Source organism: Sebastes fasciatus, chromosome 20 (genome assembly GCF_043250625.1).
Source record: "Sebastes fasciatus isolate fSebFas1 chromosome 20, fSebFas1.pri, whole genome shotgun sequence".
In the NCBI taxonomy this organism is placed as follows: domain Eukaryota; kingdom Metazoa; phylum Chordata; class Actinopteri; order Perciformes; family Sebastidae; genus Sebastes; species Sebastes fasciatus.
This window is the reverse complement of record NC_133814.1, coordinates 26,216,274-26,239,954: the sequence shown is the minus strand read 5'-3', so window position 1 is coordinate 26,239,954 and position 23,681 is coordinate 26,216,274. Positions and strand designations below refer to the sequence as shown.

The following is a 23,681-nucleotide window of genomic DNA, read 5'->3' as shown; positions in this document are numbered from 1 at the left end:
TGATGACTAGAACAACTTGACACACAGTGCTGAGCTGCACCTCAAATTAATCTCCAGGTTCCCAGCGTTCAGATGATGTACACCACTTCTATATGACGTCTACTGTTGACCTGCTATCTCTCCCTAAAGACCCCCTGTACTCCCCTGAAAGAGACAGAAACGGGTCTATTGTGGGTCTCAGAGGGTTACTTTAATAGTTGACATATAATCGATTAATGTTGCTCAAATCACCTGATGGCTGATTCATCTCCTGAGTGTCACAGTGACGTTTCTATGAGATCTTTGTGCTTCACTCACAGTAGTTTTAAGAAACAAATGATTACAAAAAGCTGTTCGTTCAGCGCTCCGTGGTCGGATAGGACTTTGTCCCCCAACATGCCATCGGGTCAGTCATTTCTGGAGTGGTGTTTAATGTACAATGAGGCTCATACTGTATGAGTTTAGAGGCAATGCAACACTCACAGCCGCGATGGACTCCAAGCAAAGAACAGAGCTTTTTGTGGTAGGATTAAACTTTTGGCATTAGTGTTTAGTTGTAAAATTTTAGGACAAACGTTGAAAAAAAGCATCAGAAGTGTTCGCCTCAGTGCCTGTTTTCACAGTTTTGGGAGTTGAACACCTCGCAAAAGTAAGTGATTGTCTCACACACATCATTGTACATCTCAGAGAGAAATATATACGTGACTGTTCTTCCTCTCTGAGCATCAGTTTGTGATCTGGCTTCAGGTCTCATTAAGCTCTCCAAACGATGCCTTTGTCCTGACTGTAAAGTCTTTGGCTGCGTTGAAGACTATTTTTATCTCAGCACACAAAGTAAAACGAAGCCAAGAACTTTCTAGATGGAGACTGTGGATGAATTTTGGGGCTAAGTGAGCAAACTGTAGTCAGATCATTGAGTTTCGACCTCACGCTAAGATGTGAACGCTCACCCTGCAGAACGCTGTCAATCTGATTGGAAACTTTTGTCGTTGACGTTCGAACCGAACTCTTGCAGACCGCGGGACAACGCTTGAAGTGGGTGATATTTTTAGTACGGCTGGAATGAGATTGTTTAAACAAAAATATTTCCAAGAGATTCTCAGAGGTTGAATCATTTCGTCCGGCAGAGTCAAAGTTTGGCCGATCAAACGCTGGATGTTAGGACGCCGATCATTGTTGCTTCAACTTAAACAGAAATGACATAATTGTGCAAGAGAGGGAGCAGATACAGAAGAACAAAGTCAGCAGTGAAGACATAACAGGATGTAGCTCCTGCTTCCAAACGCTTTGACGATATAGTATGAGCCGAGTAAACACAGGCCTGGTTTTATTGAGGTACCTAAGAGGCTGTTTACGCTGCCTGTATAATAGCCAGTAAACCGCACAGAGACCGAGGAAATTGTTAGTGTGTCGGTAAGATTCAGACACCTTGATTTTATAGATCCAAACTCTGAGCGTGGCATCATAAACAGGGTTTATAAACCATTTAATCTGTGATTAAAACCAAATAGGTTAATAGAGATTTTAATCCTTTATGAGTCTGTCTGATCAAATTAATGTCTTAAAGCAATAATAGCTGCATCAAGAAGGTTAGACGGCTCATTCTGAGATGATTACAGTGTTTGAGACAGGACTGCTATATCAGCCCCTTATTATAAGGGGTCAACTGGGACTCAAGGAGGTCGCAGTGATGGGACATTTTATGTTCTTCGGGGGTTCTCTGTTGCGATGATGCATGGGCGCCACTACAGTCCTGTCCCACTTTCTTTTTAAAGTCGCGAATCATCGTATCCACGTAAATGCCCCTGTATTGCAATATATTGCAAGACATTTCAATCAAAAAAAAGGAGATAACTAACGTATGGAACATCAAGTCGGTAGTGGACCGGACGAGATGTAACTTTGATAGAAGTCAACTTCCATAACGTTGTAATTAGGGATGCACCGATACCACTTTTTTTCAGACCGAGTACGAGTACTTACATTTGGGTACTCGTCGATACCGAGTGTCGATGCGAGTACTTCTCTGTGCCAAAAGACCCTCGTTAACAGCCAGCTGGAGGGTGTGAGCGATACACGGCAGGTTGGGGAGTCCCGCATACGAGGCGGTGCGCTGCGACCGGCTCTAGGTCGGCTTGGAAAGGCTCGGGGCGAAGGTGCTTCCCGGGGCGGTGGACAAAGTTCTCGCTGCGCCGTCTCTCCCCGCCGGGGAGGGATGGGGCCCCTGATCCCGGTGCAACTGTCGACCGGGGCGGACTGTCCTCAGTGTGCCCCAACTGCGTCGTGCCACCAAGGGCGGGGTCCGGCCCACATAAAATGCGCCAGGGGTCTGCGGCGATGTCGACCCGTCTTGAAACACGGACCAAGGACTCTAACGCACGCGCGAGTCAGAGGGTGCAAGCAAAACCCTGTGGCGCAATGAAAGTGAGGGCCGGCGCACACCGGCTGAGGTCGGATCCCGGCCCCGCAGAGTCGGATGCACCACCGGCCCGTCACGCTGCCGTAAAGTGGTATCGGTGCCGTTGTATCGGAGCCGTTTTGTGAGTAAGAGTACATGAACGATGCCTCCAACGCTGCGATGATCTCGCTGTTTTATGTCTTCTTCTGTATAAAGAAGCAATACTGAAAATGAGAGAAATTACAGAAACACGAGGGAGCTGAGAAACAGCGAGAGCGAGAGCGAGAGTGAGAGAGAGAGAGAGAGAGAGAGAGAGAGGGAACAACCAGTGAAGATGGAAACCTGCAGAGTTCGCCAAACGGTCCGGTGTGGTCGGCAGCCAGTTTAAAGGAGCTGTTTCCCCCCCGGTGGTGCTCGGCTAGATTAGCGTCACATCACAGCATCATGAGCCGTGACACAAGAATGCGTCTGAATCTCAGCGCACACAACGCTGAGCAGTTGCTTCTGAATGAAACAAGAGATGAAGAGAAATTACTGGAACCTCACGGATCCCCGGCCAGCGCAGCGAGCCCCAAATTACCTCCTGACCGATTTATCGCTTTCTTGGTCTGTGTGTGTGTGTGTGAGTGTGTGTGTGTGTGTGTGTGTGTGTGTGTGTGTGTGTGTGTGTGTGTGTGTGTGTGTGAGATCACTTACTTAAGAGCACTGAGATTTAAACAAAAGCATTTTGAATTTTCAGCTGTTTCCCATACAGTCGAGTAACAAAGGCTAACCTAAATCTGCTGTAATCCAAAGAAGGCCTGAACACACACGAGCATACGTGGTGAATAAAGAGAACACAGATGAGCAGGGTGACAATTATAGATCTGGCTAAAGCATAACCAGCTACAGAGACTGAGTATGGGATGTCACACCAGTATGGAGGAGGGAATAAATAACTAAATAAATGAATGACTTGATAAATAAATAAATATGTCAGTAAATGTAGCAAAAATAAATGGAGCCATTAATAAATTGATAAAAATGTGACATAAATTGATATTTTTGTTTTAGTTTGCTTCTTTATTTATTTATCTTTGTATTAATTCCCTTATTTATTCAAGCTTCTATTTAATTTTCCCTTTTATTTATTATAGTATTTCTTGTTTTAAAAACATTTTTGCATTTTCTTTGTTTATTTATGCAATTGTTTTTTTATATATTTATTTTTGCACTTCTGTTTTTATATTTATTTTAAAATGTATGTATTTAATTATGTATTTATGCATTTATCGACAACCATGCAAAAAGAAATGTGTAAACAAATGTACGCAGAAAATAATACAGAAATAAATAACTTTGGGGAAATAAACAAGGGGTGAAATGCAAAGGGAAAGTCGTGCATAAATAAGACATACATTTAAAAATAAATATAAAATAAATAAAATATAAATGCAGAAATAAATGAATAAATAAAAATGTAATGCAAAAATAAAGACATTTAAAAATGAATCAAAATGAATGCAGAAATAAATGAAAGGGAAAATTAAACAGATGAGTAAATAAATAATGGAATCAATACAAATATAAATAAATAAAGAAGCAAATTAAAACAGAAATATAAATTTATGTCATATTTGATCAATTAATTAATGGTTACATTTATATTTAATATTATTTTTGCTACATTTAATGCAAATTTATTTATTGAGTCAATTACTTGTTTATTCATTTATTTTTTAATTTTTGTCCGGTTCCGTCCACCATACACCAGAGGTGGAAGAACTACAAGAACTAAAGAAATGGAAAGACATGGTGCTCCGGTAAATGTGTGTCCGTCTCTGCTGTCTATTATCAACTAAAGGTATAACACGCCTACTTTCAGATAGTTCAGTGTGCATCCTGTGGAATGTGTAATGAACATGAAGACATGCCAGCGTGTACCAGGTGAAACCAGAGGCAGGGTGTACGGTACATGTACGGTACAGTCAGTGTTGTCCCTGCTCGGCTCAGACTCATTATCAGGCAGCTGAGCTGCACTGAACCGAACCCCAGCAGCTGTTAAACAGCCGACACGCTTCCTACTGCAACGCTGTTTGTTTGCTTGTTCTGCCTTTTAGGAATCATTTCATGTCGACCACACGAACCTCCTAATGCAGGAATACACACTACATGCATGCAATCGCTCGCACACACACATACACACACACGCTGCACAGATGGCCAAGACATAGACTAACACAAACACGCTCACGCACACACAGGAAACAAATGTGGGATGATCGGGACACGGCCGGATTTACCACCGGGGCTTCCCGAGTGGACACCCAGGAGCCACCGGGGCCTAAAAATATACTGAGAGTGTCGCTACTGACAGGTGTGATAACAATTCAGCAGCACAGAACAACCCCGTAATGTACAGTTTAGTTCCTTAACTACACCAAAGTTTAAAAGAGCTATGATTCATTTATCAATATGGCGGCTATACACCAACGTTAGTGACACTGAACATGTATAAAGAACATACATTTTAGAGATTGTGAGGAAAGTACACGGAGCAGAGTACATCACCTGTAATCACTGTAGGGCTGCAACTAATCACACATCTGTTCAAAATGAACCTTAAAGGGAGATCTGTCAAGTATTTAATACTCTCATCAACATGGGAGTGGACAAATATGCTGCTTTATGCAAATGTATGTATATATTTATTAATGTAGATCATTATTATCGAGTTAACTTTGACAGCCCATGATCAAACTGTTTATAAGAGCACAACATTGTTGATCTAGCCCAGGGGTCAGCAACATGCGGCTCTTTAGCTCCTCTCCAGTGGCTCCCTGTGGAGATTTTAAAATTTCTGATTGCAGCTTCTTATGTGAATATTTCCTGGTTTCTTTCCTCCTCTATGACAGTGAACTGAATACTTTCAAGACATTTGAGGACATCATCTTGGGCTTTGGGAAACACAGATCAACAGTTTTCACCTTTTTCTCACATTTTATAGACCAAACAACTCATTGATTATTTGAGACGGATTAATCAACAATGAAGCTCTACAGTGTTCAGACTGTTCATGCAAAACTTGAGAATGTTCAATATTTTTTTTTCTACTGGAAACGAAGATTTACTTAATAACATATAAACTGAAAACGATCACAACCCCAGTTCACCTTTTCTGTGATGCAACTGATCCTGACTGATTATTTTCTCCATTAAAGGGACTGTTTGTGAGAATCAGAAATGTTTGTTAACAGCGATACCTGTGGCTGTTAAGTCAACGAAAGTCAGCGTCGGGCTCGCTCTAAATATACCTGAACGAGCATCGCTCAAAACAGTGAGGCGACACACGTCAGCTAAAAGCACAAGATCACTCTATATTTCAGCTGCTTGGCAGTAATGTTAGCTGACCAGACGAAGGTCTCCCCATGAATCAATGCTGATCCTAGTGTTGGCTTTTCCTGCCTCAGCCTCCCGACCGCGGTCGGAGGGAACAGGGGAGACGCCGGAGTTTTGGTCGGAGATGATAACGTTTCTCTCTGCGGAGCCCCGTCACTTCACAAGACACGGGAAACCTTATTTCTGCACAAACGTCCACTGTACATTCACTAGATATTCTCAGAGCTAAACTAACTCTTCTGCAGTGTGGAGTGTGCGGGCATGAACGTGAGGTTGAGCGAGCTGAGTGAAGGCAAGCAGGCAGGCAGAGGAGCAGAGGAGCAGAGTACAGCAGAGACTCCGGTCCTGGAGACCAAAGCTACGGTCTCCCCCGCGTCCTCCGACCGCGGCCAACACTGTTTTGCAAGACGGGCTTCACTAGATACAACCAATGCGAGCGCGCATGGGACACCGACCCGGGTGATTTATACGTGTAAGAAGTCACAAACAGTCCCTTTAAAAATGTCTTCTGTGAACTTGTGGAAGAATCTGAGCTGAGGAACCGTCCCGTGTCTGCGTTTCACACCCTCAAGTCTTTCTGGCCTCTTTAATATTGTGCCTTGGCTTTGTGTTGGAACGTTTGATCACAGCTCTGTGCTCAACGTTGTGCTCATGTATTTTTTTTGTGGATCATTTTTATTGGGAACAATTTATTTATTTTTCCTGGAAACGAGGTGATTCGTTATGGGTCCACATTTTGCTGAGACCCCCGTTAACCCACCAACTGTGAGCACACGGAGCACCAGCGTGCACACAGACACACAAACGGACACACATTTGTTCACGTTTAAAAAACGCAGTCAGGTTCATAAACATAAAATAAACTGGCGTTCTTTCACAGACTTAAAAGTCTTAGACACCCAGAGGAATTTACTGTGAGGACCCCCCACTGTGCTCCAACTAGAAAAATAAAACTGTTGAGTCATTTCATATGCCTTGCCCTCTTAGTCTGCAGATTTTACAAAGGTGTCAAATAGCTTGCATTACTTTGTTTTCCTGCTGCAGGAGCCAGTGAGTTTATTTAGTGCAGTCGCAGCAGAACAGTGGAAGGAAAAGTTTCATGACTGAGTGACTCTCAGAACACGCCTCGTGGTTAAAGCTGCTTGAATATACGGCTGTTTTAATCACACTGGGACTACAGGAGGTTGTGATTCTGTGATTGGGATACAACCACAGCCATGACATGTGGTGCAGACATTTATGTTCCCAAGAGGTTAAACCTTATCGACTGCCGAAATAACTACATAATGATGCAGGTTTGTAAAAAGTCTGAATTCATGCTTTGTAAGACTTAAACTACTTTTGAAATGCTTGTTTTCTGAATGGAGTTTGGATGGATCGGTGCCAGGCTTTGCAGCTGCTCCATCAACACTCAACGTAACGTCATCTAGGCAGAAATACGGCAGCGATGTTGTTGATCAAAATGATGCTGAAATAACAACACGATAATGTTGATTTGTAAAAAGACTGAATTTATGCTTTGTAAGGTCTGTACGCAAGACGACAAGCAAACTACTTTTAAAATGCTTGTTTTCTGAATGGAGTTTGGATGGATTGGTGCCAGGCTTTGCAGCTGCTCCATCAACACTCAACATAAAGTCATCTAGGCATAAATACGGCAGCGACGTTGTTGTTTCTACCATAGAGTTTGGTCCGTAGCTCTGGGTGAACACAGACACAAACAACATTTATTTCCTCCATTTCTGATTCAACAAGGTCAGCTGAATGTGTACCTGTCTCCATCCTCTTACCTACAGTCCTGACAAAGTGAGTCCAGCTCAAATGAAGGTATAGTTAAAGGCTCAGGACACCCTCACAATGCTGCTCAGCAGCTCCGTCATCTACACACTATTCATACAATAAACATCAACACCACCCGGATGGAAAAGTCACGTTGACCTGACGGCAGTCTCCCATTTCCATCGTCCCAGATCTGTTTGTGGGTACATAAGAAAGACAGCCCGTGTTATCACAATATGTAAGAGCCGCTCAGGCTGACGGCCAACAGATGTTTGAAACCCGAGTTGGGCTTTTTGCTCGGGACAATGAACGGAGTTCGGTTGCAAAGCAGTTATTAAGTGAGAGGGGTGTTTGAGTGAAGCTCTCTAAGGAGTTTCAGGCTGGGAATAAGGGATCTTTGGTCAAGTCTTTCAAAAAGAGGCACAAAGGAGGAGTGTTCACCAATTTGTAATTCGTTGTTGTGAATGAAGGTGTGTGAGCTGAAGCTGGAAAGAGGAGATCAAATTTGTATACCAACAAATATCTGAACATTGTTTTAATGTGCACACGTGAAGGAAAGGTTCCTGTTGGAGTAACTGACACGACGCTAAACATAGAAAGTAGAAACAAGATCTACAAAACACTTCAGTAGCCAGCATGTTATATCTAACCTCAGGATATCAAGAATCCAACTCCTGCTGGTTAAGTGGCTCATAATCTGGGAGCAAAGTAAGACCAGGGGTTGTAATTAGTCTCTTAATTAATCATCGGTGTGTTTTGGGCGTAACAGGAATCAAACCAATCAGAGTGTCATCTCCCATTCTGTTTAAAAGAAAGGTGATGGTCATGGCCATTTTTCAAAGGGCTCCCTTGACCTCTGACCTCCAGATCAGTGAATGTAAATGGGTTCTATGGGTACCCACGAGTCTCCCCTTTACAGACATGCCCACTTTATGATAATCACATGCAGTTTGGAGCAAGTTATAGTCAAGTCAGCACACTGACACACTGACAGCTGTTGTTGCCTGTTGGGCTGCAGTTTGACATGTTATGATTTGAGCATATTGTTTTATTCTAAATGCAGTACCTGTGAGGGTTTCTGGATCAATATCTGTCATTGATTTGTGTTGTTAATTGATTTCCAATAATAAATATATACATACATTTGCATAAAGCAGCATATTTGTCCACTCCGATGTTGATAAGAGGATTAAATACTTGACAAATCTCGCTTTAAGGAACATTTAGAACAGATAAAAAATGTGATTAATTTGTGATTAACTATTTTAATCGATTGGCAGCCCTAATATTGGATCGAAGTCAGTATGAAAATTGTACAACTGAATGGTGTAAACTGAAGTTTCCTATCACAAAGTACTGAGTACAATCATGCACCAAAGCCCAATAAACACCTGCATGGATGCACACTCACCCAAAACACACACTCATGTATATTCACAACGAGCTGCACACACACACACACACACACTGAGAAACACAAACACTCACTTGTCTATGTGACACCATGTGATGCTGAAGGGAGGCGTTAATCTTTAGTTTTTGCAGTGACGAGCGGGCCGTCTCATTCCAGCAGGTGACCGTTGGTTGTTCTACTGTACGGCCTCGCGGAGAGCTTTTCAACTCAGGTGCAGACATTCCTGCGACTGGTTCAGCATCTCTTTTTACAAAGAAAAAAAGGTAGGAGTCAATCTGTGAAATCTATTGTTTCTGTTGCACATCAGTCAAATCTGGGGATGACCAAAAAAATGGTGTTAGATCCTAAAACCTGCTAATTTTACTTTTTATTCAGAATAAATGCTCTGGAAAATAATTGCAGGTTCTTAAAAATACGGACTAATTATTATTAAACCTCCTTGGCCACTTCACCAAATGCATACTGTATATTCCTTTATTAAATTACACCTTGCTGGTTGTTTGAAGGTTGTCACGCTGAGCTGAAACAAATCTGAGGCGACGAGTAAGTAAAGGTTGTGGACGGCGGAACAATCGGTAATCTGAGCCGCAGCATTAAGAGCAGTAATCCAACGCCTGAAAGGTTAAAAAACAAAACAAGATGTGGTCAAGGTGATAAGTAATGTTTGCGATCATGTTTCACAGTGAAATCTGATCAAATTCAGAGTCACACGAGAGAAAAAGGTTAATATTGCCTGTATAGAAAACAACCATTTGCAAATTTTTGCTGAGAGAATAATGCGTATGAATATATATATATATATATAGAAAAAGAAGTGTGTTGTATAAAGATGGGAATGTGTGAGGAGGCATCACTGCTGACACAACAGGACTGACTCTGTTTCATAAATATGAGACTATTGATCTTTTAAACAGTGAATCATGCAAGACCGGTAATCCCAAAAGGTCATGTTTTAAAAAATATATAGTGCATTTCCCTTATATTAACCGTTGCAGGCGTTGGCGATGCCGATTATTCGAATAATAAACGACTAATTCCCAGTGACTTTCGAATAGTATTTTTGCTTGGAATGCACATCCCTAACAGGAATAGACACTGAATCCACAGTAGAACACTACGTCTAAAGGTCGCTCACACCGCGGGCGTGACCAATAAACGACACGAAAATATGAAATACTCGCCTGGGAATATATTGGAATATATTGGGAATATGTCTGCGACAGTGAAATCTCTTGAACAGTTGTTTGGTGTAAGGTTGATGTTAGTTGACTAAGATTTCTTTAGTAGTTTTTTTATGTTTTTTTCATGCTGAATGACTTATTTACAAGAAACTCCAGAGCACATCTCTGGTAAGCACCAGATTTAAAGTGGTGCTTTTATGTGATTCTTTGTGGAGAAACTTACAGATCTGTCGATTAAATCAACTAAAAAACCGTGTGAGTGTTAGTTGACCATCAATTTCTATGATTGTTGACAGCCCTACTTTATTCACTCGCTGTGTAATACTCGCGTTCTGTGTGAAAGTACTCATGACAGAAACAACAGTAAGTTAAATGTGGTTAAATCCTGCATCTGGTTTCAAGTTTAAAAGCAACGTTAAGCTATTTCTGATGAGGCAAACTAAAACCTGGTGCTCTGGTCCACTTGGCACTTTGAAGCTTGGATAAACCATTAACCTTCAGACACAATCTGACTCGATCATGTAGAAACGTGGCCTTTAAACTGCATTTTAAGCAAACCTCTGGACATTAGGAGAACTTCAACAGATTTGACACTTGTTTCTAGAAATATTCCTGAAACAAGCGGAGTCTCACCGCCGCTACCAAACGGTTCATTTGACAATCAAGTGAGAGGTTAAGTGACTTGTTAAGATGGAAATATTTTGCAGTGTTGAGGTTTTGAAGGTCATTAGAGGTGACAGAAAGCCTCGGGGCAGAGCTAAGACTAGCCACCCGTGTACGCGGTTCTGTTCCAGTGAACCACAGATGGGTGGCACAATGTCATTTGCAGTAAGTGAGCATGTAATGGAGTTGTAAGTGCCCCGAGCAGGAGAGGAAACGAGCCAATTGCCTAAGTTGTTTCCAGAGTTCATCCACTCTCTATTGTCAGCTGTGGATGACGGACCTTTAGTCTAACTTTAGAATACAAAAGGACCCTCTTTTTATTGTGGAAAAACAAGCCTGAAAAATATCAAGTATCATAGCTTTGTTCACAGAGAGAGCAGTGGAAACTTTATGCCAAAGGTCAGGATGTGTTGTGGTTGTAAGAGGTTGTTTTATGTAATGTCTTGTTTTGTACACAGAGCTGCTTGTTTCAGGTCATAAGCTCCACAAATGGGCAGAGTGAGTGTTGGAGAAAACAGCTCAACCTAGTGGGTCAACACAACACAGAGAAGCATCAGGGCCGATGCACTGCTCAGTGGGTAAAACCACAACACAGTAAACATGGAAATAACTTCATTAGCACAGCTTTTTAATGCTCAGCATGACGATTGTCCAGCATTTCCATGAAAAATAAAAGAATCCCACGTATTACAGTAGTATACAGTCTATTAAGGAGACTGCAAGTGGTGGAAATTTCTCCTCAGTATCTTGAACCATTTAAAAAACATTCAGTGTTGATTAAAAAGTCTTTTCATGGCCCGATACTCCAGATGCTCTTATGGTCAAAATCACTCCGACAACAGTTACATCACGCTAAAAAATGTAGAATTAATAGTGGATTGTGTCTTGAGTTTATTAGCTGACCACATGCAACAACATGGGAGTATCCGAATTTCACTTTTATACATGTGTTAAGATACTTGAAGAGCTGACTTTATTTCATTTTCTTTGTTAGAGTGACAAAGTCTACACGGACTGCCTGAGCATTCATCTTCATTAGGTCCTGTTAGTCCCGACTCTGCGGTGCAGGAAGATAAAATTACAGCAGAACTACAACAGTAGCTCCATCACTGAATTATGAATACTTAACTTTGCATTTAATTATATTATAGTGAAGGAAAATATATCAATTAAGAATTAAAAGATCTATTAAATCAACGTATTCTATGTTTCTGTCTTCATATTCAGCTGATTAGACCATTATCAGGGCAATAAAAGGGGCGTTATCAGTGATTATAAATCTCATAGATGTGGGTCAGTAGGGCCCTACTACACCCACTAGTCGGTTTTATCATCGATTTACATGGTCAATCACCGAAAGAAGGAATAAAAGATGACAGTGACCACCCCCACCTCACGCCTCAGCACCATGGGAGCCAGGGCATTCAGCTGCTCTGCTCCCAGGTTATGGAACTCACTCCCCCCACACATCCGGCAGTCTGACAATATCCATCCATCCATCCATCTTCAACCGCTTATCCGGGATCGGGTCGCGGGGGCAACAGCTCCAGCAGGGGACCCCAAACTTCCCTTTCCCGGGCCACATTAACCAGCTCTGACTGGGGGATCCCGAGGCGTTCCCAGGCCAGGGTAGAGATATAATCTCTCCACCTAGTCCTGGGTCTTCCCCGTGGTCTCCTCCCAGCTGGTCGTGCCTGGAACACCTCCCAAGGGAGGCGCCCAGGAGGCATCCGTGCTAGATGCCCGAACCACCTCAACTGGCTCCTTTCGACGCAAAGGAGCAAGGACTCTACTCCGAGTTCCTCACGGATGACTGAGCTTCTTACCCTATCTCTAAGGGAGACGCCAGCCACCCTCCTGAGGAAACCCATTTCGGCCGCTTGCACCCGCGACCTCGTTTTTTCGGTCATGACCCAACACTCATGACCATAGGTGAGAGTAGGAACGAAGATTGAATGGTAGATCGAGAGCTTTGCCTTCCGGCTCAGCTCTCTTTTCGTCACAACGGTGCGGTAAAGCGAATGCAATACCGCCCCTGCTGCTCCGATTCTCCGACCAATCTCACGTTCCATCGTCCCCTCACTCGCGAACAAGACCCCGAGATACTTAAACTCCTTCACTTGGGGTAAGGACTCATTCCCTACCCGGAGTAGGCAATCCATCGGTTTCCTGCTGAGAACCATGGCCTCAGATTTAGAGGTGCTGACAATATCACATCTTTCAAATCCCTCCTGAAAACCCACCTGTTTAAACTGGCCTACTCTCTCTAGAACTCATCATCACCCATCCTATGTGTTTGTACAAATATGTCTCTGTCATGTCCTGTTGTTTTTATATTGTTTTTTATCTGCCTATGTTTTAACAGATTTTTGTAAGGTGTCCTTGGGTGTCCAGAAAGGCGCCACTAAATAAAATGTATTATTATTATTATTATTATCTAGTTTTGTTGTCTAAAGCTAAAGAAGTTGTAGTTTTGTTGCCTAAACCTAATGAAGTTATAGTTTCTTGCCTAAACCTAATGAAGTTATAGTTTTGTTGCCTAGACCTAAAGAAGTTGTAGTTTTATTGCCTAAATATAAAGAAGTTGTAGTTTTGTTGCCTAAACCTAAAGAAGTTATAGTTTCATTGCCGAAACCTGAAGAAGTTGTATTTTTGTTGCTTAAACCTAAAGAAGTTGTAGTTTTATTGCCTAAATATAAAGAAGTTGTAGTTTTGTTGCCTAAACCTAAAGAAGTTATAGTTTCATTGCCGAAACCTGAAGAAGTTGTATTTTTGTTGCTTAAACCTAAAGAAGTTGTAGTTTTATTGCCTAAATATAAAGAAGTTGTAGTTTTGTTACCTAAATCTAAAGAAGTTGTAGTTTTGTTGCCTAAACCTAAAGAAGTTGTAGTTTTGTTGCCTAAACCTAAAGAAGTTGTTATTTTATTATCTAAACCTAAAGAAGTTGAGGTTTTGTTACCTAAACCTGAGGAAGTTTAAGTTTTGTTGTCTAAACCTAAAGAAATTGTAGTTTTGTTACCTAAACCTAAAGAAGTGGTAGCTTTGTCGACTAAACCTAAAGACGTTGGAGCTTTGTTACCTAAACCTAAAGAAGTTGTAGCTTTGTTTCCTAAACCTAAAGAAGTTGTAGTTCTTTCGCATAAACCTAAAGAAATTGTAGTTTTGTCGCCTAACCTAAAGAAGTTGTAGCTTTGTCGCCTAAACCTAAAGAAGTTGTAGTTTTGTCGCCTAAACCTAAAGAACTAGTAGTTTTGTCGCCTAAACCTAAAGAAGTTGTAGTTTTTTTTACCTAAACCTAAAGAAGTTGTAGTTTTTTTTACCTAAACCTAAAGAAGTTGTAGCTTTATTGCCTAAACCTAAAGAAGTTCTAGCTTTATTGCCTAAACCCAAAGAAGCTGTAGTTTTTTTTATCTAAACCTAAAGAAGTTGTAGCTTTATTGCCTAAACCTAAAGAAGTTGTAGTTTTGCCGGCTAAACCTGCTTTCTAACTTGTGAACGCAGAGAAAAGCAGCAGGATAAAGCAGGAACGTTTTGACACAGCTGTGAAGTGTTACTGAGAAAGTAAAGATAACTGCATGTCTTTACACTTTTTATTCTTCTACAATATGATATCTGCAGGTCAGACAGAGGTTTGATAACATCTGAATGCTACAGTCACTCAGCGTCTCTTGGTTTTCCAGTAGGATGCTGCGTTTTTCTCCTTTTGTCCATATCAGGGTAGTTAGGAAGGGATTATGGGAAGCTAATAGGACGTTATTTCTATGACCTCATGGAGTGAGCTCCATAGTCTGGCAGTGGGGACGTTGGCTGTGGCCAGGAGAAAGTGGAGGCTGTGACTGGAGCCCAGTTCACTCAGTCAGATAGCGGTGATTCAAACCCCATTTGTTTTGGGCGTAGAGGATGCTCTCAGTGGTTTGGCTGTGATTGATCCTTCCTCTGCCCGTGATCGCACCGTGACACTATTCCAGTTTCCACATTCATTTTTCCCCCTGCTAACTTAGACCAGTTCAGTCCTGTGGCGCTTCTTTTATTGGCCCTCTGACAGTTCTTTGACCTCCACCCAGACAAAAAAAAAAAGGTCTTGGGCCATTGCTTTGGACAACAGCGAACCTTTGCATGGAAACATTGTTGTATGTTTACAGAGAGCGTAACGTTACCGGGGCAAAAGACATCCTACTGTGGCACAGCAACAGACCTCTCGTCACTAAACAGATATCTTAAAGTCAAATTAAAGTGTGTTATCTGTACTGGATTTTGTAAAGTCACATGGAAGAAGTTTGTCTTTAGTGACGGGTTTATTTTAACCCAAACCACAATCGTTTCCTAAACCTCACCAAGTAGGTTTGTTTCAGAAATCCCTGAAAGAAAACTTCTCCAATGTAAATAAGGCACTTAACAGCTAACGTTAACGCATTTTCCATCCATCCATTACATTATGGTGCATTCAATATCTGCTCAGTAAAAATGAGCATTAGCCGAAAGGTAAATAATAACGCCATCATGATGTGTTCAAATGTAATCTTGTAAAATGTAATTGTTTGGAGAGAAACTTGAATAAATCCAGTTATTAAATGTCAAGCCCTGCATGTCACGACATTGACGTGTGCTGTTGGACATTCGTAGGAAAAAGCACGAAAAATTAGGAATAACTTTTCGTAGGAAATTATATGAAACGTTGTATGAGGATGCGTTGAGTGTAGATATTTCTAAAACTACTAGCAATCTGTGTACAAGAAATAACAGTGGCATAAAGTGGCAGAAAGAAAGTAGAAGCCCAAACAAGGACTGATTCAATGGGTTTTGTATCTCCAGGCAACTGCCCCATTGTGATTAAATGTATTGACACAGTACAAAGAAGCAGGAAAAAGAAAAGCATACATGGTAACCGTTCCCAGTGGGAGACTAAATGAAATTATAAGTATAACCCATAATGGAAAAAAGGTCAACACAACGGACTCTTTTTTTCTCTCTAGTCAATGATTTATTTTTATCCTGTCTTACTGTTCTTGTTGCTGCTCATTATGTATTTATATTAGATGCGACAGGAAGGAGAGCAGGAGCTTGGACATTTCCATTAATCATCATGTTAATTGTTTCCTCGGAAAATGGGCAACACGAGTTTAGATGAATGGATGTTTTCTGCATCAGAGAAACAGCGAAAGCCCTTTGGGAGTATTCTGAATGAAAACATTACATAATTAAACAGATTTTTGTTTACTACATATACGTTTTACTGCTAGTTTTAAACACACTAGGGCTGTCAATCAATTAAAATAGTTAATCGGAATTAATCGCAAATTAATTGCACATTTTTTATCTGTTCAAAATGTAACTTAAAGGGAGATTAGTCAAGTATTTAATACTCTTATCAACATGGGAGTGGACAAATATGCTGCTATATGTCAATGTATGTATATATTTATTATTGGAAATCAATTAACAACACAAAACAATGACAGATATTGTCCAGAAACACTCACAGGTACTACATCTAGCATAAAAAATATGCTCAAATCATAACATGGCAAACTGAATAAATATGAAATAATATAAATCCATGTCAAAACCATTTTAAGTTTTAAATCAAATACTTAAGTAAAAGTACTGAGTCTACAGTTCAGGGAAAGTATTGCTGTGACATAACAGCGAATAAAGCAGTCCTTTTGAATTTAAGGTCCAGTATTTTTATCATCATCTGACAAATAAGGTCTATCATCTCTTTGTTTTTAAGAGAACATAAATGAATACAATTTTAAATCTGGCACATTTTTGATATTTATTTTGGTTAAATTAATCACTATATTAATCAGGAATTTAAAAAATAATCTTTAGAATAAATTAAGCACAATCTTAGGCTTCATTTTGCTTTAACAGGGATAGAATTTATAAAAACAAAAGAAAATTATGAAATGGGTATTTTTTACAATGCTCCTCTTAATTGGTGCAGAAGTTTACTTACAGCCACAAAAAGAAATCTGGATTTCTGTGTCAGATCTGTGTATTTGTGCTGTAAACGTGGACTCCTCCATCCTGATGTGGGTCAGAGATCAGACAGCGTTCAGCAGCTGTTAGTCTCGTCTGCAGAGTCGTCTGTCTGCTCGTCTGCAGTCATGACCTGCATCTCTAATGATCCTCTCTCAATGTTTTGGGTCAGCTGAATGCCAAAACAACAAACTACAAAAGCTCTTAGTCCAAATTGACAAATGTGGGACTGGTTTGCACATAGGATGCAAGGTAAATGCTGTTAATTGCTATTGATTACACTGAAGGATAGACTGGGAATCATATCTGGCCCTACGAACCTAAATATCAACAATCTCTAAAAATGAATGCTGCTATTACTAAACAAAATAAGGTGAATAAAGTGAATATTGACTTTTAGTTTCACACGGAACATGAACTATGGAGGACGGAACCTGCCAAAATCAAAAATAAAGAAATAAATGACTTGATGAATAACTAAATATGTAATTAAATGTAGAAAATAATATAAAAATATAACTGTAGCCATTAATTAATTGATCAAATGTGACATAAATTTATATTTCTGTTTTAATTTGCTTCTTTATTTATTTATATTTGTATTAATTTACTTATTTATTTACTCTTCTGTTTAATTTTCACTTTTATTTATTTGTGTATTTATTTATATTAATTTTTAAATTTAATTATTTATTTTTTTATTTATTCATTTATTTTTACATTTATATTTCCTTTATTTTATATTTATTTTTAAATGTACGTATTTATTTCTGCATTCTTTTCTTTATATATTTCTTTACACATATCTTTTTACATTTCTTTATGTATTTTTGCCTCATCATGCAAATGAGGGGGCTGTCAAATGCATAAATACATCAATTAATACATACATTTAAAGATAAATATAAAAAATAAAAATAAGTGCAAATATAAATAAATAAAAAATAAATAAATAAATACATTTAAAATTCCTAAAAATAAATACATAAATAAATAAAAAGGAAAATTAAACAGCAGAATAAATAAATAAGGGAATCAATACAAAGATAAATAAAATTAAAGCAAATTAAAACAGAAATATCAATTTATGTCACATTTTATCAATTAATTAATGGCTACATTTATTTTTTATATTATTTTTGCTAAATTTAATGACATTTATTGATCGAGTCATTTATTCATTTATTTTTGATTTTGGCAGGTTCCATCCACCACAACTCCCGCCCGCCAGTAGTGGACTTTCACACTTGTTATACTCACTTATTATACCACGTAACTTTCATTAACTGTCACTCGTTGTACTACTTCACTTGCTGCGGCCTTTTGTAGACAATCATTACAAACATATTTGTGATACGTCACAGACAAACACAATCCTCTTTTCCCTCCAAACACAATTGAGAATGCAGTTTAGTTGTAATCTTTAGGAGACGGAGCTCTATGTTGATAATGCTGATATTTATTTATAAGTCACACTGATGAATAAAATTGCTAAAAGGTCTTTGCCATCTTCTCTACAGACTCTGGAAGATGCATAACCAATACACATCAGTGAGCCCCACCGACGGCATCGCTGTGAAGGCTGAGAATGGACCTCAACCAAAGAAGCACCGCTACATACGCAAAGAGGGCAGCTGCAACGTCGTGTTTCGCCACGTTCCCGAGGAGTGGCTGCTGTTTGTGACCGACATCTTCACCACCTTGGTGGAGATCAGATGGAGGGTGATGTTCCTGATCTTCGCCCTGTCTTATATCCTGTCTTGGCTTTTCTTCGGCATCATCTACTGGGTCATCGCGCTCGCTCACGGTGACACCAGAAACGTCACGAGTGAAAGTCATCCCTGCATGGACAACGTGCACAGCTTCACAGCTGCGTTCCTCTTCTCGCTTGAAACTCAAACGACCATTGGCTACGGCTACAGAGGAATGTCCGAGAACTGCATGATCGCCATCATCATCGTCACGATACAAGACGTCATCAGCTGCTTCATAGACACGTTTGTCATCGGAATTGTTGTCGCCAAAATGGCCTCGGCCAGGAAGAGGGCGCAGACGGTGGGCTTCAGCAACTGCGCCGTCATCAATCTTCGCGACGGCTACTTGTGTCTTTCCTGGAGGGTCGGGGACTTCCGCCGGCACCACCTGGTGGAGGGGATGGCTCGCGCCCAGATTGTCCGCTCCACGGTGCACACCACGGGGAAAATGGACGTGACCTATGAAGATCTGATCATCATGCAGAGGGACATCATCCTGTGCACGCCAGCCACCATCTTCCACAGGATCAAACCCGGCAGCCCTCTGTACACCATGAGTCTGATAGATCTACGGAAAGCAGACTTTGAGCTGGTGGTGTCGTTCACCTACATGGACGACTCCACAGGTATGTTGCATCAGACCCGAACCTCGTACACTCCAGCTGAAATCCTCTGGGGTCAGCTGTTCCAGGAGATGATCCGGGTCAGCAGGAGGAACTACAGGGTGGATTATACCTTGTTCAACCACACCGCCAAGGTGCTGGTGCCCGAGGTCAGCGCTGAGGACTACGAACACAAGAAGCAGCTGCGGTCCTCTCCCCGACATTCTCTGCGACATTCGCCGAGATCTTCCCCGCGACATTCGCCTAGATCTTCCCCGTCTCCAAGGTTACAGCAGCGAAATCATCATGACAAACATCTGAAACCTCCAACGGTGACTGTTGAACTTGTGAATGATTGTCGCCCTGAACCAACCGTTTCTACAGCTCAAGCAGACCATCATCATCAAGACACGTTGACTCTGCCAAAGGACCTCACGAATACAGAAATATAGAAGCAGAGCCATGATGTTTGAGGCCACCATTCATTAAGACATTGTGTTAATTGTCCATTTTTTTTCAAAGACGCGATACTAAAGAGGAATATTGTGGATGAATCTCATTTACTGTAAGAATGTTGAGAGTTCTGGCTTCTGTTTTTTTAGCATGTGTTTTTTTTTTTTTAAAGTGACACTCCAGCCCAGATCTGTCTTTTGAGTATCAAACCTCTGTAGGCTTGTAAGATGGCACCCATTCATACCAATGAGAGCTGCTCATCCAGCACATTAACTACGTGTTGAGGGGATCCTTAGCTGTGCTTTTCAAAACAGAACAGGCTTAACACTACGTGTAGCCAGCTAGCAAGAGCGCTATCAAAAAGTATCCTACCCATGACGCCAAAGAACAGATATTGATAAGAAGGGAAAGTCAAATCCATTGCAACATCAGCGCCCAGCGGCAGAGCTACGCTTCCACCATTTTGGACTGAAAGCGACTACCAGACGCCAGTAAACCGTCCGCCTACAAAGTGACGTAAAAAAGTAAAACTAAACTATTTCTATTCCATTGTCATAATTTAATGTCTTTGCCGAAATGGCCTTTGTTGAACAATACAAATATCATAAACATGCATACTATTATAACTATTTACTTTAGGGATGCACCGATACCGATACCAGTATCGGGGATCGTACTCACAAAAAGGCTCCGATACAACGGCACCGATACCACTTTAGGCGGCGTGACGTTAACCTCTCGGCACCATCTGTCGGGCCCTATCGCATGTGCTCACGCTCCACCTCCCCGACGGTGCGGGCAAAACGGGACGGTGGTGCGCCCAACCCCACGGGGCCGGGATCCCGCCTCAGCCGGCGCGCGCCGACCCTCACTTTCATTGCGCCATGGGGTTTGTCTTGCACCCTCTGACTCGCGCGTGCGTTAGACTCCTTGGTCCGTGTTTCAAGACGGGTCGGGTAGGTTGCCGACATAGCCACAGAACCTGGATTGTTTTGTCAACTGTTTATTTTTAAAATGTAAAAAGACCCAAACTTTAGAGGGTTATTTAAAAAAAGAAGGTCTCTACATTTCATCCTTCATGTTACACAACTTTGACCGTCACTAGAGTTTAAAGTCTGGTCTCTACGGATTGTAAATAAACAGAAGTCATCGGGGCGACTACAGTATATGTCCCTTATTATGAGTTAAATCATGAGAGTTTATATGAAAAACATGTCAAATGTTAAGTTTTCTTTATGTTTGTGGTGGTGGAATCCCATTTGTTTAGTAATTACCAGGAAGTCCAGCAATTCAGAACCGCTCCATCAAACCTTCTCACACAATAACAAGTGGACTTCTTTGTGATGAAGCCGGTTTATTGTCTTAGACTTTTGTAAATAATATTGTAAATCCTCGAACATCTTATGAATTTGATGATCTGTTGTAACTATTGTATTTCTAATGTTGTTGATGTAGCTTCACCAAGCAGATTTTATAAAACACTTCAAAACCATATTGCTCATAAAACAATACCAGTGTCAACCATTTCAATAAAGTGACATTTAGATGTCTGTTTTGTGTCTTCACTTCCTGTAATAATCATGATCATGGTTCCTGTTGAAGAACAAACGCTCTGATTGATGTCAGGTAACCAGACTCTGCTTTATAACGAGCATCACCGTGTAATCTAGTTAAAAACCTGTTTTCTTTTTATCATCCATCTAAAGCAATCAGTCCAAAGCTCATGATGTTATTCAGACACGAGACCGTGACAGTATTGATTTACTGTGATCCGTCCATTCACCGACAAGCTTCTGACCCGGTTACTGAGACTAGAGCCGGTCACCCGGCGCTCAGACCTCATTATGCTGTTTTCAACAGTCGGCCCAAACTGAACCGCCACCTCGGTGTTCAACAGTATAGAGAGGTGACGTCTCGCCACTTCCGATTGACCTCTTGGGACCTTATTTTGGGAAAAATATGAACAGTAGTCAACGGCGAGAGATATATTGTTTTGATCCCGTTTGAATTGTGCCATGAATCACACACATGATGTTCATCAAATCATTAGTAGAGCTGTCGAAGTTAACGCGATAATAACGCATTAACGCAAATTCGTTTTAGCGCCACTAATTTCTTTAAAGTATTAACGCAACGTTTTAGGCTGTAGCGGGCTCAGTTTTAAAGCTAGAGTGAAGATAATGGTATCATATGAAACTAGAAAACCTGATGAATCCATCGGTACCAACCATGTCATACTAGCTTGTTGTGAAGGAGGTTAAATAACGCTCCGAACTTACAATACATTTTGGCGAGGAAAAACTGTCAAAGTCATTTTCAAAGGGGTCCCTTGACCTCTGACCTCCAGATATGTGAATGTAAATGGGTTCTATGGGTACCCACGAGTCTCCCCTTTACAGACATGCCCACTTTATGATAATCACATGCAGTTTGGGGCAAGTCATAGTCAAGTCAGCACACTGACACACTGACAGCTGTTGTTGCCTGTTGGGCTGCAGTTTGCCATGTTATGATCTGAGCATATTGTTTTATGCTAAATGCAGTACCAGTGAGGGTTTCTGGACAATATCTGTCATTGTTTTGTGTTGTTCATTGATTCCCAATAATAAATATATACATACATTTGTATAAAGCAGCATATTTGTCCACTCCCATGTTGATAAGAGGATTAAATACTTGACAAATCTCCCTTTAAGGTACATTTAGAACAGATAAAAAATGTGCAATTAATCGCGAATAACTATTAATCGACTAACAGCCCTATTCATTAGTCTAACAGCCTAATAATAGGCTCATTTGTGATAAAATGTAGAAACCTAATTCTTACTGTCTACATCTTAAAACTATATCTTTACCGTTATTACATAACATTTACATATTTCATCTTCATCCTCTAAATGTTGCATGAAAGTTGCATGAAACGTTGAGATTCAGTGGGAGACAATCACTGGTTAATTCCAGTCTCCAGCTCTCCACCTTGTGGTCCACACGCAGCACTGGCTGCTGCTGCATGCATCGCTCTCTTTATTGCTGGAAATTGGGCATGGAAAGCAAACACACACACACACACACACACACACACACAACGGGCACAGTTCACTGACACAGGTGGTTTGGGCTAAATATATGTGCTGCTATAAATAACCACAACTGAAAATAAGACTGAAAAAAGAAAAAGAGCAGTTGAAAAGGGCGTTTGAACAGCGTGCAGTTGTGGGTTAATGTTGCTGATGAATTAGTAAGCAGGAAGAACGGTTCAGTCGATGGCTTTAAGACAACACGGCTACGGCCTGACCTAAAATTACAGGGCAACAGATGCATAGTCTAAACATCCGAAGCAACTCGATAGCTTGGTGGAGAAAGACAGTCATATCATAATACAGGCATGTAGGCCTTTATTGAGTGAGTCATTCTTTCCAACAGAACACATTTTCCATGCCCACATTAAAAAATAAGATCTATAAAAACCACGGATATCACAAAAATGAGGGTGATGGGGCCGCAAACTGTCGGCAGCAGGTGGTGACGAGGACACAAGTCACATTCATGGGAGGGTTTGAATGCCTCTGCAGAGAAAAGATCTCTTTTATATATAAATAGAGTTCACTCTCTTTTCTTATTGTCAAACTTTCTGGCAATTTTTTTGCAGAGCTGAACCACCTAAATCTGCAACCTGCATGTTTATTATAAATCTATTAAGTAGTAACATGAACCAGATTTAAGCATTTCTTATATGTATTGTTATTTTTAACTCCTTGGCCTCCTTCCTCTCGCTTCTATTTAACCCCTGGTTGAGATTAAAGTGGCATCGCTCAATTGGTGTCAAATTGCTCTCCATGATTTGCATGTTGTGTTCTGTACACACCAGTAGGGATGTCACGAGAACCGATACTTCGGTACCAACTCGGTACCAAAATTCTAAAAATGTGACGGTACTCGTTTTCTTCGGTACCGAAGGTACTGAACGATGCCTGTAATGGTCATTTGGTACTGGAGCGGAGGCACTGGAGATGCGATTCTTCCGGATGTAATGGGGGCAGTATACGTTTACAAGTGTTCTCATCTGCCGTGAAATGAAGGAAGAAGAAGAACGCCGTA

At 40.9% G+C, this 23,681-nt stretch overlaps 1 protein-coding gene and 1 long non-coding RNA gene across 5 annotated transcripts in view; one reads left to right on the top strand and one right to left on the bottom strand.

The window, feature by feature from the left end:
* LOC141758225 (uncharacterized) overlaps positions 1–23,681 on the bottom strand; it is a 133,255-nt gene that overhangs the window by 73,452 nt on the left and 36,122 nt on the right. For both annotated transcript variants that reach the window (XR_012591836.1, XR_012591837.1), the window contains exon 2: positions 9,023–9,191. This is a non-coding gene — a long non-coding RNA (uncharacterized LOC141758225). The remainder of the gene's footprint in view (positions 1–9,022; positions 9,192–23,681) is intronic.
* Positions 239–19,678, top strand: kcnj16a (potassium inwardly rectifying channel subfamily J member 16a). Of its 3 annotated transcripts, XM_074619425.1 has the most exons (3): positions 239–628; positions 9,105–9,211; positions 18,295–19,678. In XM_074619425.1, the coding sequence occupies exon 3, from the start codon at positions 18,305–18,307 to the stop codon at positions 19,580–19,582; it is 1,278 nt and encodes a 425-aa protein (XP_074475526.1). In that variant the 5' UTR covers positions 239–628; positions 9,105–9,211; positions 18,295–18,304; the 3' UTR covers positions 19,583–19,678. The 3 variants fall into 3 exon arrangements, with proteins under 3 accessions (XP_074475526.1, XP_074475527.1, XP_074475525.1); XM_074619426.1 differs by lacking the exon at positions 9,105–9,211 and having other exon boundaries at positions 239–502; XM_074619424.1 differs by lacking the exon at positions 9,105–9,211 and having other exon boundaries at positions 243–628.